At 45.8% G+C, this 17,192-nt stretch overlaps 1 protein-coding gene across 1 annotated transcript in view; it reads right to left on the reverse strand.

Moving 5' to 3' along the window:
- The window catches only part of LOC139281135 (sodium/mannose cotransporter SLC5A10-like), a 178,695-nt gene that overhangs the window by 41,326 nt on the left and 120,177 nt on the right, over positions 1–17,192 (reverse strand). Inside the window, exon 9 of the mRNA XM_070901109.1 lies at positions 4,979–5,086. Within this exon, the coding sequence (XP_070757210.1) occupies positions 4,979–5,086 (108 nt within the window). The remainder of the gene's footprint in view (positions 1–4,978; positions 5,087–17,192) is intronic.

Consider the following 17,192-nt stretch of genomic DNA (forward strand, 5'->3'; position numbering starts at 1 on the left):
ATTTCTTACCCAGATTGGGCACTTTATTAGAGCCACTGCACATGCTGCTGAGAAAAGGTGACAACTGGGTCTGGGGTATATCTCAAGATAGAGCTTTTGAGAAAGCCAAGAATCTGCTCTGTTCATTATGATCTGTATAAGCGTCTTGTATTGGCCTGTGATGCTTCATCATATGGGGTTGGCTGTGTACTCCAACAAGCAAATGAGTCGGGTAAGCTACAACTGTTGCGTATGCTTCGAAAAGTTTGTCAAAGGTAGAAAGAGCTTACAGCATGATAGAAAAAGAAGCTTTGGCTTGTGTGTATGGGATCAAAAAGATGCATCAGTATCTGTTTGGTCTTCATTTTGAACGAATCACAAGCCACTCATTTCATTGTTTTCGGAAAACAAAGGTATTAATACCAATGCATCGTCCCGTATCCAGAGGTGGGTGTTGACATTGTCTGCCTATGATTATGTTATTCGTCATAGACCTGGCACTGAGAATTGTGCCGATGCACTGAGTCGTCTGCCGTTGCCCACAGCTGAAGTGGAGACGCCTCAACCTGTAGATCTACTGTTAGTAATGGATGCTTTTAAGAGTGAAGGAACTCCTGTCTCTGCTTAACAAGTGAGGATCTGGACAGCCACGATCCTATTTTATTGGTTGTGAAACGTTGTGTCCTCAGTGGTGATTGGTCTGCAATACCCATGGAAATGTGTGATGAGACCAAACTTTACAATCGTTGCAAAGATGAACTATCCATTCAGTCAGATTGTCTACTGTGGGGCAATCATGTAGTTATGCCTAAGAAAGGGAGAGAAAAATTTGTACATGAACTACATAGCCCTCATCCTGGTATCGTCATGATGAAAGCCATTGCCAGGGCTCATGTTTGGTGGCCTGGAATTGACTCTGATCTGGAATCATGTGTGCATCAGTGCAATACTTGCATGCAGCTAAGTAAAATACCAGCGGAATCTCCGCTGAGTCTTTGGTCATGGCCATCTAAACCATGGTCGAGGATACACATCGATTTTGCGTGCCCTTTCCTGGGAAAGATGTTTTTTGTTGTGGTGGATGCATATTCAAAGTGGATAGAGTGCATTATTATGTCATCCAGTACGTCCACAGTTAGTATTGAGAGCCTTTGTGTCATGTTTGCTACTCATGGTGGAGCGATAACGGATCTTGCTTCACAAGTCTTGAGTTTCAGGAGTTCATGAAACTCAATGGTATCAGACATGCAAGGTCTGCTCCATTCAAACCTGCGTTAATGGTCAAGCAGAGCGTGAGGTTCAAACGATCAAGCAAAGCATGAAACATGTGACTCAGGGTTCATTGCAGTCTTTTTTGTCACGTATATTGCTTAGTTACAGGACGAGACCTCACACGCTTACCGGGGTCTCCCCTGATGAACTACTGATGAAGAAAAGTCTCAGGACCAAGTTTTCTCTTGTCCATCCTGATTTGAATGATCATGTTGAAAACAGACGTCAAAATCAGCAATGATATCATGATCGTGCTGCTGTATCACATGACATCTCTGTCAACGATCCAGTTTATGTGCTGAATTGTGGTCAAGGTCCAAAGTGGATCGCCGGTACTGTTACGGCCAAGGAGGGTAACAGATTGTTTATTGTCGTGCTCAAGAATGGGCAAACATGCAGGAAACATGTTGATCAGATAAAACTGTGGCACACGGATGAACCGGAACCGGTTGAGGAAGATGCAGTCAGTGACCAACCAACCAATGTTCATTCATCAGAAAACTCTGCTGTCATTACTGAATCTGGGCTTTCAGTCTCTGATAGGGTCATTACCACTCCCATCAGATCGGTTACTTAGCCTCCAGTCATAACTGACTCAGAATGCTTGCCCAGAACTGGAATTGAACTGAGACGATCAACTCGTGAGTGAAAAGCCCCAGACCATCTTAATTTGTAAAGAGACTGATACTAAGATCTTGAAGGGGGATGTTGTTATGTACTGATGCTTGGGGTCACTTGACATCAGGAGGCGCTACTGTCGGAGGTCATCAGGCTGTACGCGCGTGTGCGCGAGCCCAAGTATATAAGAGCGAGTACCGTGTCATGTGCGCACTTTGGGCGCGAATAAAGTTGAACCAGGTTTGCACCTGAGTGAGTTTACAGTAACAAGTCTTTTGAATCATTATATACATTACACTTTCAAGCATATATCCAATTTGCCTCTGAAAGTTACTATTGAATCTGCTTCTCCTATCCTTTCAGGAAGTGCATTCCAAATCATAACAACTTCCTATGTAAAAAAAAAATTCTCTTCACCTCTTCCCTGGCAGTGTCGAAAGTGTTTGTGTGAGCTCTTCACAATCACATCACGGGTGTGATGAAGACGATTAAATAGGCGGATTTGCTTGGTGCCAGATTTACTACAGGTGAAGGCATAATTAGTTATACCCACACCGAACAGCCAAATGTTCTCACCTGTACGAATAATATAGCAACAAACGGGAAGCTTAACCTGTAATAATAATTTTTTGCCAATTATTTTTAATTTGTGTCCTTAGGTTACCGACCCTCCTGCCAGTGTAAATAGTTTTTCCCTATCTACTCTATCAAAACCTCTCATAACTTTGAACACTTCAATTACATTTCCTTCTTGTATGTTAAGCATATAATCTTACAGCACACAAGGAGGCCATTCAGCCCATCGTGCCTGTGCCGGCTCTTTGAAAGAGCTATCCAATTAATCCCACTCCCCTGCCCTTTTCCTAAAGCCCTGCAAAATGTTCCCATTGAAGTATACATCCAATTCCCTTTTGAAAGTTATTATTTAATGTGCTTCCACCATCCTGTCAAGGCAGTGCACTCAAGATCATTTTGAGTAAATCAACATGAACTTTGCTTCCATGTGAAGTCTTGGGTGTTTTCTGTTTTTCATCACTTTTCAGTTACACTCCCCACCACGTACAGCAGGTGCATTGGTGTTAACGCAATTGACCTAGTACGAGTGTTGTATGGTGTATCATCTTTTAGAGGCGCTGACAGAGAATGGAAACACTTGGAGAACAAATTCTTTGCTTGATTAAATCCGTGCTAAGAAATTAGATTGAGCCACACCTGTTTTCGCCCTATGGGTCCCAATATGGCGGGCAGCATGCGCGTGCTCATTCTGCCCTGGAAGTGTGCAGGCCGCCATTTCGGTAAAAGCTCCTGCGTAGGCATCCAGGCGCTGCCCGAAACAGGGTTTAGCCCTTTTGCATATGTAAGTAGGGCGCCTAACACCTATTTAAGTCTCCCTTTGAAAATTCTTTGTAATATGCACTGCGCATGCCGGGGTCAGTTTCCTCAGGTACTTGGCTGACAAACCAGTCATCCTTAAATAGACCGCAGAGGCTGGGTAAGAAAGGCAAGGTTTATTTTTTTTTAAACTTACTTTATTGTGGAGCCGGGAGGAGCATGCGATGTCCTCCTGACATCACTTTAAATGTGTGTGCCGCTGCTAGCCATTGCTCGTCCTACCTTGTCAATTGCCTCCTGCCCCCGCCCCCCCCCCTCCAACCCCCGCCCCTGGACACTCATTGGGACTGGAGAGCTGCCTCTGGGGAACTTCAGACCAATTTCCTAGGGGGCCTCTTTAGGCGTGTGCGAAACATCAGGATTGGGCCCTGATTCTGGCAAGCTCCAAGTTCTAGGCCCAAGTTTCTTGTCTAGCCTTCAACTGAGACAATAGAGTAAGAAAAGTGTTACTGTTTTTCTGAGCAGGAAGTCCCAAAGTAAACATTATCCTAAAGACTGTTAGTACAAGCCTGGAGAGCAGGATTATAGTGCGCTGAAATCAGTTGACTCTATCTTTTGTGATTATCCAAATTTACATCCGACAATTCTCATAAGCTTCTTTAACTGTTGCTCCTTCTTATGTCAGGTAAGCTGTTGAGACAAGATAAGTAGAAACCTGAAATCTGGAAATAAACACATTGAAATATCGATCCCACAAAACATAGCCGTTCTGGGACAACACCAAGAAACCATATCCAGTGTTTAGTGACCTATCTTGTCATTTAGGGTTCTTCCGACCACCATCTTTGATCGTGCCAACAGGTTGACATTGCACATTTGTAAAGCTGCTTGGCACACATAAGCTTGTTAATATTCTGCACCACATAAAAAAAAAGTCTTGTATTTATATAGCACCTTTCCTAACCTAAGGATGTCCCAAAGCACTTTACATCCAATGAAATACTTTCTGAAGTGTAGTCACTGTTGTAATATAGGAAACATGGCAGTCAATTTGCACACAGCTAGCTCCCACAAACAGCAATGTGATGATGACCAAATAATCTGTTAACGTGAAACAGCTGTCTCCGGGTGCTCAAATGAAGACTGAAGCAAGCAGTAGGAATAAAGTGGAGATGTTCGGTGGTGAATCAGGCAAGCTAGCAGCTACAGAGTGTTGTGAAGATGCCACCATTACAGGTAGGCCCAACAAAATGACTCAGCAGTATGCCTGACTGAGCATTTGCAGAAACTTCATGGAAGTTTTTTTTTTAAATGGCCATTTTTAAATGTTAAACCGAAGCTCCATCTGCCCCCTCAGGTGGATGTAAAAGATCCCATGACCACTATATGAAGTACAGCTGGGAGAGCGCTCCTCGATGTCCTGGTCAATATTTATCACTCAACCAACATCACTAAAACAGATAATCTGGTCATTTATCTCACTGCTGTTTGTGGACCTTGCTTTGTGCAAATTGGCTGCTGCAAATCCCGATGTTACAACAGTGACTGCACGTCAGAAGTATTTCATTGGCTGTAAAGCGCTTTGGAGTCGTGAAAGGTGCCATGTATAAATGTAAGCTCTTTGTTGTAGAAAACATAATTACTTTTTTAGCTGAATGAAGGATACCCATTGCATGCTTCATAACTGATTTTAGACATTTTCCTGTGTCAAATTGTTTATTTGTAATCATCGAGGAAAAAAAATTTCTACATAAAAAAAATTATTTAATAAAGTTACCGTTAGGCATTAGTTCAATCACGAGTTTTGGGAAAGCGATGTTCGAACATCCCACTTCAGTCCCACACACTTTTATACATTCTTCTGGATCGACACATGCGACTGAATCTGACCATGAAGAAAAGAAAATAATATTATTGTTTGTGTCCTGGTCATGCATTTTATTTTGCATTCATTTAAACTGATGCACCATCGATGTTTATATAAGAGAGGGTGTTTCTTTGATGAAAATGCTTCCATTGTAACTCCAGGGTGATATTTCCTTAGTAAAATATAATCTGACATTGCACCACTCACAGTTAACCCAGCCAGATTAACCTTAGAATTTAGATCCTGATCCAGTACACTTTCTATTGTGTTCCTAACACAGATGAGACTGCACACAGGGAGGTTAAAGTAACAGTGACCTAATTCTTTGTTAAGACACTCCAGAGTGAGGAACAGACCTTAGGGGCCGGCTTATATACAGTGCATCAGGGGATGCGCTCCCTGGTGGCGGAACATGGGAGTGCATGCTTTACAGATACACAACATCCCTCCCCCCCACAAAGTCAAAGTGAAAACTATTTACAAGGTGAGGCGGTCAGGAGCCTTTCTTTCCCTGGTGGATCGCCACGGTACAAATGTCTGTTCTGGTGTGTTGGCTGTGCCCTCGCTGGGCTGGCATGTTGTTGGCCCTGCAGGGCTGCTGGGTGAGTCTGGCCTTGCTGGACTGTTCGACATGATGGGTTCGATTTCCTGGTCCAGGGTGGTGTCGTTGATCCTTTGGGTGTGTGTTGTGGGCTCGAAAAAGGTGGTCTCTGCTGTGGGTTGTTCAGGGCAGTCTGTGAACCGCAGTCTCATTTGGTCCAGGTGCTTTCTGCAAATTTGTCCATTGTCTAGTTTGACTACAAACACCCTACTCCCTTCTTTCACCATCACCGTGCCCGCGATCCACTTGGAACCATGTCCATAGTTTAGCACATACACAGGGTTATTCAGATCAATTTCCCGTTACACAGTGGCGCGACCATCGTTTACATTTTGTTGCTGCTGCCAGCTCTCTACCTGATCATGCAGGTTGGGGTGAACCAGCGAGAGTCTGGTTTTAATGTTCTTTTCATGAGTAGCTCAGCCGGGGGCACCCCTGTGAGCGAGTGGGGTCTTGTGTGATAGCTGAGCAGTACTCGGGACAGGCGGGTTTGGAGTGAGCCTTCTGTGACTTCTTTGAGGCTCTGTTTGATTGTTTGTACTGCCCGCTCTGCCTGCCCTTTGGAGGATTTTGGTTTAAACGGGGCCGAGGTGACATGTTTAATCCCATTGCGGGTCATAGAAACATAGAAACATAGAAAATAGGTGTAGGAGTAGGCCATTCAGCCCTTTGAGCCTGCACCGCCATTCAATGAGTTCATGGCTGAACATGCAACTTCAGTACCCCATTCCTGCTTTCTCACCATGCCTCTTGATCCCCCTAGTAGTAAGGACTACATCTAACTCCTTTTTGAATATATTTAGTGAATTGGCCTCAACAACTTTCTGTGGTAGAGAATTCCACAGGTTCACCACTCTCTGGGTGAAGACGTTTCTCCTCATCTCGGTCCTAAATGGCTTACTCCTTATCCTTAGACTGTGACCCCTGGTTCTCCCCAACATTAATAAGAACATAAGAACAGAAGAACATAAGAATTAGGAACAGGAGTAGGCCATCTAGCCCCTTGAGCCTGCTCTGCCACCCAACAAGATCACGGCTGATCTGGCCGTGGACTCAGCTCCACTTACCCGCCCGCTCCCCATAACCCTTAATTTCCTTATTGGTTAAAAATCTATCTATCTGTGATTTGAATATATTCAATGAGCTAGCCTCAACTGCTTCCTTGGGCAGAGAATTCCACAGATTCACAACCCTCTGGGAGAAGAAATTCCTTCTCAACTTGATTTTAAATTGGCTCCCCTGTATTTTGAGGCTGTGCCCCCTAGTTCTAGTCTCCCCGACCAGTGGAAACAACCTCTCTGGCTCTATCCTGTCTATCCCCTTCATTATTTTAAATGTTTCTATAAGATCACCCCTCATCCTTCTGAACTCCAATGAGTAAAGACCCAGTCTACTCAATCTATCATCATAAGGTAACCCCCTCATCTCCGGAATCAGCCTAGTGAATCGTCTCTGTACCCCTTCCAAGGCTAGTATATCCTTCCTTAAGTAAGGTGACCAAAACTGCACGCAGTACTCCAGATGCGACCTCATCAATACCCTGTACAGTTGCAGCAGGACCTCCCTGCTTTTGTACTCCATCCCTCTCGTAATGAAGGCCAACATTCCATTCGCCTTCCTGATTACCTGCTGCACCTGCAAACTAACTTTTTGGGATTCATGCACAAGGACCCCCAGGTCCCTCTGCACTGCAGCATGTTGTAATTTCTCCCCATTCAAATAACATTCCCTTTTACTGTTTTTTTTCTCCCCAAGGTGGATGACCTCACATTTTCCGACATTGTATTCCATCTACCAAACCTTAGCCCATTCGCTTAACCTATCTAAATCTATTTGCAGCCTCTCTGTGTCCTCTACACAACCCGCTTTCCCACTAATCTTTGTGTCATCTGCAAATTTTGTTACACTACACTCTGTCCCCTCTTCCAGGTCATCTATGTATATTGTAAACAGTTGTGGTCCCAGCACCGATCCCTGTGGCACACCACTAACCAACGATTTCCAACCTGAAAAGGACCCATTTATCCCAACTCTCTGCTTTCTGTTAGCCAGCCAATTCTCTATCCATGCTAATACATTTCCTCTGACTCCGCGTAACTTTATCTTCTGCAGTAACCTTTTGTGTGGCACCTTATCATGAATTCTTTAAATTCGGCACTGGTGAAACATGGGCCGTTGTCACTGACCAGTATGTCAGGCAGGCCGTGGGTGGCAAACATGGCCCTCAGGCTTTCAATGGTGGCGCTGGCGGTGCTTCCCGAAATTATTTCACATTCAATCCATTTTGAAAAAGCATCCACCACCACCAGGAACATTTTACCGAGAAACGGGCCCGCATAATCGACATGGCTCCTCGACCATGGTCTGGAGGGCCAGGACCACAAACTTAGTGGTGCCTCTCTGGGCGCGTTGCTCAACTGAGCACACACGCGGCATTGCCGTACACAGGACTCTAAGTCAGAGTCGATATTGGGCCACCACACGTGGGATCTGGCTATCGCTTTCATCATTACTATACCCGGGTGTGTGCTGTGGAGATCCGAGGTGAACGTCTCCCTGCCCTTTTTGGGTAACACTACGGGGTTACCCCACAACAAGCAGTCTGCCTGAATGGACAGCTCGTCCTTTCGCCGCTGGAATGGCTTGATTAGCTCTTGCATTTCAACGGGGATGCTGGCCCAACTCCCATGCAGTACACAGTTTTTTACTAGGGACAGCAGAGGATCTTGGCTGGTCCAAGTCCTAATCTTGCGGGCCGCGACAGGTGATTTATCATTTTCAAACGCTTCCATGACCATCAACAAGTCTGCAGGCTGTGCCACCATCAACAAGTTTGCAGACTGTGCCATTTCCATCCCCGTGGTGGGTAATGGTAGCCGACTGAGAGCATCCGCACAGTTCTCAGTGCCTGGCCTGTGGTGGATGGTATAGTTATATGCTGATAGCGCGAGTGCCCACCTTTGTGGTGAATGGGTCGTGCCTCTGGGACCAAGTGGATCGGCAACTTCGCCCCGGAAAAGTTTTCAATGCCTGGCTCAAAAAGGGAAGGAAATTTGATAAGAACCTGGGTACACGAGGCCTCATCGACATGTGATAGCGGTCAGATGTCATCCCAGTTCCAGCGGATTTTGCCCAGCCAGCTCCTTCCAAGCAGTGTGGGACCATCGCCCGAGGCAATCCAGAGTGGCAGTTAGTGCACCGTGCCCTCGTAGGTGACCTTGACCATGGCGCTGCCCAGGACAGTGATAAGCTCTTTGGTGTACGTTCTCAGTTTCGTGTAGGTGAGGCTCAGGGCTGATCTGAGTGCCTTGTTGTACCACAGTCTCTCAAACATCTTTTTACTCATGGTGGATTGGCAACGCCAGTGTCCAGTTCCATGGCTACGGGTAAGCCATTCAATTTTACATTTAGCATTATAGGTGGACATTTCATCAAAAATGTGTGTACCCTGTGTACTTCAGCATCCGCCTCCTCTCTCTGAGGCTCAAAATTGTTTTGATCCACCATGGACCGATCTTCCTCTGCCACGTAGTGGTTAGCAGGTTTTGCAGAGCTGCAAGCTTGTTGGAGGTGCCCCATTGTTCCACAGCTCTTGCAAACATACCCTTTGAAGCGGCATGAATAGGCTGAATGGAAGCCTCCACAATGCCAACGTGTGAATTGCCTTGCATTCATCCTTTGTTGCGGACGTTGAGTCATCTGGGTCACCTGAGGCCTGCTGGCAGTTGCAGACTCGTGGTTTCTGCCCTGTACATTTCTGCTTGCAAACACAGTTCCAGTTAATTTATGAACATTGCTAGCACTTGTGTGCTGAGTGATTTCTTTGGTGTTATCACTGGTGGATATAAACGCCTGAGCTATCGCAATGGCCTTACTGAGGGTCGGTGTCTCTACAGTCAAAAGTTTTCGTAGGATGGTCTCATGGCCAATGCCCAGTACAAAAAAGTCTCTGAACATTTGCTCCAGGTAGCCATCAAGCTCACATTGTCCTGCAAGTCGCCTTAGCTCGGTGACGTAGCTCGCCACTTCCTGACCTTCAGATCGCTGGCACGTGTAGAACCGATACCTCGCCATTAGCACACTCTCCCTTGGGTTAAGATGCTCCAGAACCAGTGTACACAGCTCCTCATATGACTTATCTGTGGGTTTCACCAGAGCCAGAAGATTCTTCATGAGGCTGTAGGTTGGTGCCCCGCAGACTGTGAGGAGGACCGCTCTCCTTTTTGCAGCGCTTCCTTCTCCGTCCAGCTCGTTGGCTACAAAGTACTGGTCTAGCCGTTCGACACAGGCTTCCCAGTCCTCACCCTCCGAGAACTTCTCCAGGATGCCCACAGTTTGCTGCATCTTTGCTTTGGATTTGTATACTCGTCGCCAGTTATTGTGTTCCTAACACGGATGAGACTGCACACAGAGAGGTTAAAGTAACAGTGACCTCAGTCTTTATTAAGACACTCCAGAGTGAGGAACAGGCCTTAGAGGCCGGCTTATATGCAATGCTCCCAAGGGATGCTGGGATCCCTTGGGACTTCAGGGGATGTTCTCCCTGGTAGCGGAACATGGGAGTGCATGCTTTACAAATACACAGCACTTTCATCTCCCTCAGTGCTGGGACCCCAGCTATTTACGATATACATTAATGATTTAGATGAAGGAATTGAGTGTAATATCTCCAGGTTTGCCGATGACACAAAGCTGGGTGGCGGTGTGAGCTGTGAGGAGGACGCTAAGAGGCTGCAGGGTGAATTGGACAGGTTAGGTGAGTGGGCAAATGCATGGCTGATGCAGTATAATGTGGATAAATGTGAGGTTATCCACTTTGGTGGCAAAAACACGAAGGCAGAATATTATCTGAATGGCGACAGATTAGGAAAAGGGGAGGTGCAATGAGACCTGGATGTCATGGTACATCAGTCATTAAAAGTTGGCATGCAGGTACAGCAGGCGGTGAAGAAGGCAAATGGTATGTTGGCCTTCATAGCTAGGGGATTTGAGTATAGGAGCAGTGAGGTCTTACTGCAGTTGTACAAGGCCTAAGTGAGGCCTCACCTGGAATATTGTGTTTAGTTTTGGTCTCCTAATCTGAGGAAGGGCATTCTTGCTATTGAGGGATTGCAGCGAAGGTTCACCAGACTGATTCCCAGGATGGCAGGACTGACATATGAGGAGAGACCGGATTGACTGGGCCTGTATTCACTGGAGTTTAGAAGGATGAGAGGGGATCTCATAGAAACATATAAAATTCTGACGGAACTGGACAGGTTAGATGCAGGAAGAATGTTCCCGATATTGGGGAAGTCCAGAACCAGGGGACACAGTCTAAGGATCCGGGGTAGGCCATTTTGGACTGAGATGAGGAGAAAATTCTTCACTCAGAGAGTTGTTAACCTGTGAAATTCCCTACCGCAGAGAATTATTGATGCCAGTTCATTGGATATATTCAAGAGGGAGTTAGATATGGCCCTTATGGCTAAAGGGATCAAGGGATATGGAGAGAAAGCAGGAAATGGGTACTGATGTGAATGATCAGCCATGATCTTATTGAATGGTGGTGCAGGCTCGAAGGGCCGAATGGCCTACTCCTGCACCTATTTTCTATGTTTCTATGTTTCTATGTTTCCCACGTCAGTCCCAACTCATCAATCTGCTTATACTGAATCAGAAATGACAGCATCAATGGAGTCCACATTCTATCAACAGTCAGCCATAAGTGCCAAGAAGTTGTATCTCAAGCTCTAAGCTACCTTACTTATGCATCTTGCCTCTTTTCTCTTTAATCTGGACAGATAACTTTTCATTCATAATAGGTGTCAGCAGTCAGCTGTGGCTCAGTGTGTAGCACTGAGTCAGAAGGTTGTGGGTTCAAACCTTACTCCCGAGACTTACGCACAAAATCTAGGCTGACACTTCAGTGCAGTACTAAAGGAGTGCTGCATTGCTGGAGGTGCCGTCTTCCAAATGAGAAGTTAAACCAAGGCCCTGTCTGCCCTCGGGTGGACGTAAAAGATCCCACGGCACTATCTTGAAGAGCAGGAGAATTCTGCCTGGTGTCCTGGCCAATATTTATCCCTCAACCAACACCTAAAACAAATTCTCTGTTGATGATCGATTCCAGTAACTTCCCCACAACTGATGTTAAACTGATGGATCAGTAGTCACCTGGTATTCTTCCCACCGACCAACCCCTCCCCACCTCCCATCTTAAATAATGGAGTGATAGTTGCTATTTTCCAATCCAAAAGGCAAAGTTTCTTAATCTAGAGAGCTTTGGAAAATTTTGACTAACTGACCTGCAATTTCCTCAACTATTTCGAAGATCAATGATTTTGCATTTATCATTATAGGAGCAGTTCATCACCTTATACATCCTGTTCAATGGAAGTTAGCATTTAGTAATTTAGCTGAAGCTGTCCTTCAAAGTGAATTATGTAACAGTTTGCCATTTACAAAAAAGACATTTTTGTCAGGAAATATTTTGAGAGAATTATGTTTTCTAGGAAATGATTTGTCAGAAAGCTAAACGATCCTATTAGTACATGTTAGCGACAAGTTCAGGCAGCTCCAACTTTCATCGGAAATGTTTGATGTTCTGTTCATATCCAGCAGGATTGCAGCATTAAGCTTTAATTTATTACTGACTTCAGCACTGGATGACTCAGAATCAATTACATATAAAACTAGATGAAATATCTGATACCCAACAGCTTTCAACAAGTATTTCTGTCTTTCGGATGAGACATTAGCCCAAGGCCCTGGAGGTGAAAAGTGGCAGTAATGGTTCTGAAGTATTCCCAATGGGGGTAGAGTGCCGTGAAGTGGCCTCCTCTCCCTCTATTCTGCCCCCAATGTTTTCCAGTTGAAATCCATGGATAGGAATTACATTGAGTCTACAGCATAGAAAAAGGCCATTCGCCCCAACACATCTATGCCAGCATTTATGCTCCATCTGATCCTGCTTTATCTAACTTTATCAGCATACCCTTCTATTCCTTTCTCCCTCATGTGCTTATCCAGATTCCCCTTTAATGCCTCTAATCTATTCACCTCAACTATTCCTTGTGGTAGCGGATTACACATTCTAACCACTCTCTGGGTAAAGAAGTTTCTCCTGAGTTCCCTATTGGATTTATTAGTGACTAACTTATATTTATGGCCCCTAGTTTTGGATTCCCCCACAAGTGGAAACATTTTCTCGATGTCCACCTTATCAAATCCTTTCATTATTTTAAAGACCTCAATCAGGTCACCCCTCAGCTTTCTCTTTTCCAGAGGAAAAGAGCTCCAGCTTGCTCAGTCTATCCTGATAGGTATAATCACTCAGTTCTGGTATCATCCTTGTTAATTTGTTTTGCAGCATCTCCAATGCCTCTATATCCTTTTTATAATATGGAGACCATAACTGTGCACAGTACTATGTGTGGTCCAACCTAGTTTCTATACAAGTTTAATATGACTTCCCTGCTTTTCAATGCTATCCCTCTAGAAATGACCTCCAGTGCTTGGATTGGTAGGGAAATTGGCAGTTTATGTATCGGGCAACTGGTCCACAATGCCAGTTTAACGCTCGGGCGGTAAGGTGAAACCCTACCTCACCTTTTACATTATACTTCCTATATAGTAAATGAACTGCTTACTTAACCAAGGAATCCTTTGTATATTAATGGCAAATTTGTTACACAAAAGTCAATTTTATGCTCCAGTTGAGGGAATGTGAGTGTTGGGAAATAGCACACTTATTTTTTTACAATTGCAGCTAGTTTCAACGTCAATCATTCCTTGCCCAGATATGGCATGAGTTAGATGCAAAGTAAAGCTACCTCTATACTGTCCGGCAATGTGTCTAAATCCCAACTTGAAAAGGACATTTGCTACTGAACCATTCTGTTAGTGCTATTTCCCACACCAACATCATGTAGCCACTCTGGGTGAGATTAGTCCTGGCTAGATTCAAACTACTGCAAGGACAGTGTGTTAACCCACTGCACCATTCCTTTGGGAGGAATTTGTAAAATGTAGCTGCGGGTTTCAAATGCCCAGCCAGACTCATTCCCTTCTTGGATCAAAGATAGCATACTTGGTGCTGGGAATGATAGTTGAAGCTGTGGTGTCCCTAATATTGGATGTAGTTCTGCTACCAAAGCAACTTGTTTAGATGTGTATCATTCCATTTGTTGTTGCTCAGTGTAACAAAATTATTTCAGTGATTTTCTTGGTCAGTTTTATAGTACTTGCTGGATAGTTAATCATAGCTTTGAAAAACCAAGGATTTGATTGCTCAGTTTTCTGCTGCTCATTTGTCATTGGTGTGGTTTTGATACTTTTTACTTTGGTCAGTCAAATATTTGTTTGCTGCCTCAGATAACTGCTTAAAACAGGCTTAAAACTGGCAATGCTGTAACGTTTTAGGTGTGACACCTTCTCTAGAAATGATAAGGCTTGGGGCGAAGAGGTCGGGAGAGATCAGAAGCCTTTTGGGGGGTGGGGGGGAGGAGGCAGATTGATTGTAGACTTCGGGTTGGGGATTGTCTGATCAATGAGGCGGTTGAGGCAGGGATGCTGGAACCAGCGGGTAAGTGGAAAGGCACATAACTCCTGGATCCAGCTGTCCTCGCCTTCCTTTAGCTGGCAGGTTCCCCAAGGCCCGGGAAGCCCAACCAGCCAGAGTTACATTTGTAATGGTGGATCACTATGAGGTGCACCCACCTCATTAATTTGTTTAAATGGGCATCATCATCATCATAGGCAATCCCTCGGAGTCGAGGATGACTTGCTTCCACACTAGAAATAAGTTCTCAGGTGACTGAAAAGTCCAATGCGGGATCTAGTCTCTGTCACAGGTGGAGCAAACGGTGGTTAAAGGAACAGGTGGGTGGGGGGCCTGGGTTGCCACGTGCTCCTTCCGCTGTCGGCGCTTGGCTTCAGCTTGCTCTCAGTGAAGAGACTCGAGGTGTTCAGCGCCTTCCCAGATGCTTTTCCTCCACTTTGGGCAGTCTTGGGTCAGGGATTCCCAGGTGTCAGTGGAGATGTTAAATTTTTTCAAGGAAGCTTTGAGGGTGTCCTTGAAGCGTTTCCTCTGCCCACCTGGGGCTCGTTTGCCATGTTGGAGCTCCGAGTAGAGTGCTTATTTTGGGAGTCTCATGTCAGGCGTAAGAACATAAGACTAAGGAGCAGGAGTAGGCCATTCGGCCGCTCGAGCTTGCTCCGCCATTCAATAAGATCATGGCTGATCTTCTACCTCAACTCCACTTTCATGCTATAGTTCTATGTCCATGCAAGGCACATCCCTCACAACCCGATAGCAACAGCCAACAAACAGCTTCCAAGGCTTGGTGGCGAGACCTCCAAACACAGGGCGCGAACTAGAGCAGTCAGTGGAGCTGAAATGCGATCCCATGCCACAACTGGGTCAGCCTCATCTGACTATATCCCTGGATTCCTTTAATATCCAAAAATCTAGTGATCTTTGTCTTGAATACACTCAAAAAGCCCTCTGGGGTAGAGAATTCCAAACATTCACCACCCTCCGAGTGAAGAAGTTTCTCCTCATCTCAGTCCTAAATGGCCGACCCCTTATTCTGAGACTGACCCCTGGTTCTATGCTCCCCAGCCAGAGGAAACATCCCCCCTGCATCTACCCTGTCAAGCCCAGTAAGAATTTTGTATGTTTCAATGAGATCACCTCTCATTCTTCTAAACTCTAGAGAATAAAGACGTAGTCTACTCAATCTCTCCTCATAGGACAATCCCCTCATCCCAGGAATCAGTCTGGTGAACCTTTGCTGCACTCCCTCTATGGCAAGTATATCCTTCCTTAGGTAAGGAGACCAAAACTGTACACAATACTCCAGGTGCGGTCTCACCAGGGCCCTACATAATTGCCGTCTCCAGGCCAGGTCCAAGACCACTCCAACCTCTGTCGTCGAGCTACAGTACGCGGACGACGCCTGCGTCTGTGCACACACAGAGACTAAACTTCAGGACATAGTCGACATATTTACCGAGGTGTATGAAAGCATGGGCCTTATGCTAAACGTTGGTAAGACAAAGGTCCTTCACCAGCCTGTCCTCGCCGCACAGCACTGCTCCCCAGACATCAAGATCCACAGCGTGGCCCTGGACAACGTGGACCACTTCTCCTATCTTGGGAGCCTCCTATCAACAAGAGCAGGCATTGATGACGAGATCCAACACCGCCTCCAGTGCGCCAGTGCAGCCTTCGGCCGCCTGAGGAAAAGAGTGTTTGAAGACCAGTCCCTCAAAACTGTCACCAAGCTCATGGTCTACAGGGCCATAGTAATACCCACCCTCCTGTATGGCTCAGAGACGTGGCCCATGTACAGTAGACACCTCAAGTCGCTGGAGAAATACCACCAGCGATGTCTCCGCAAGATCCTGCAAATCCCCTGGGAGGACAGATGCACAAACATTAGCGTCCTCATCCAGGCCAACATCCCCGGCATTGAAGCATTGATCACACTTGATCAGCTCCGCTGGGCAGGCCACATAGTTCACATGCCAGACACGAGACTCCCAAAGCAAGCACTCTACTTAGAACTCGTCCACGGCAAACAAGCCAAAGGCGGGCAGAGGGAACGTTACAAGGACACCCTCAAAACCTCCCTGATAAAGTGCGACATCCCCATTGACACCTGGGAGTCCCTGGCCATAGACCGCCCTAAGTGGAGGAAGTGCATTTGGGAGGGCGCTGAGCTCCTCGAGTATCGTCACCGAAAGAATGCAGAAATCAAGCGCAGGCAGCGGAAGGAGCGTGCGGCAAACCAGACTCCCTGCCCACCCTTTCCCTCAACGACTATCTGTCCCACCTGTGACAGAGACTGGTTCTCGTATTGGACTGTACAGCCATCTAAGAACTCATGCTAAGAGTGGAAGCAAGTCTTCCTCGATTCCAAGGGACTGCCTATGATGATGAATTTCCTACTTCAGCTATTGACATCTGTCATGTTGTGTCTTTCTGTAAAGAATAACTATTCTAGCTAGCTTTTCCACCCCACCCAAAGCTCTCAAAAATTAGGTTCCACTTTTGTAACGACCTCCATGTTGAAGTCGAGCCAGATGAAACTGGCCCAATTACAACATGAGGTCACACTTCAACTCCACCCAATGCTACAACCCATACCCCCTGCCCGGAAGTCCCACCACCATGCCCTGGAAGCCACCAGTCAACAGCCACCATCAGGCCATGAAGGATGCGCCCTAAAAGGACACAGAACTGGAGCCCTCCTAGCAATGACCTGTTTGGAAGTTTTTAAAAACAATGTGATGGAACAAGTTCTTGCCTCTAGAGATTTGGGCTTCAGCCGACATTTATCTTGCACAGTCCAGCAAAGCACTGTGTGCTATGAAACAAAAGTTCACAAACTGGAAACATTCTTTGACTGTAATTCCCCTGCCAACAGTGAATCTTTCACATAACCTTTTCAGCAGCATAAACAACAACAACTTATATTTATAGAACGCCTCTAATGGAGTGAAACATCCCAAGGCACTTCACAGGAGCATTATGAG

The sequence above is a fragment of the Pristiophorus japonicus genome, chromosome 15 (genome assembly GCF_044704955.1).
Source record: "Pristiophorus japonicus isolate sPriJap1 chromosome 15, sPriJap1.hap1, whole genome shotgun sequence".
NCBI classification, from domain to species: Eukaryota; Metazoa; Chordata; class Chondrichthyes; family Pristiophoridae; genus Pristiophorus; species Pristiophorus japonicus.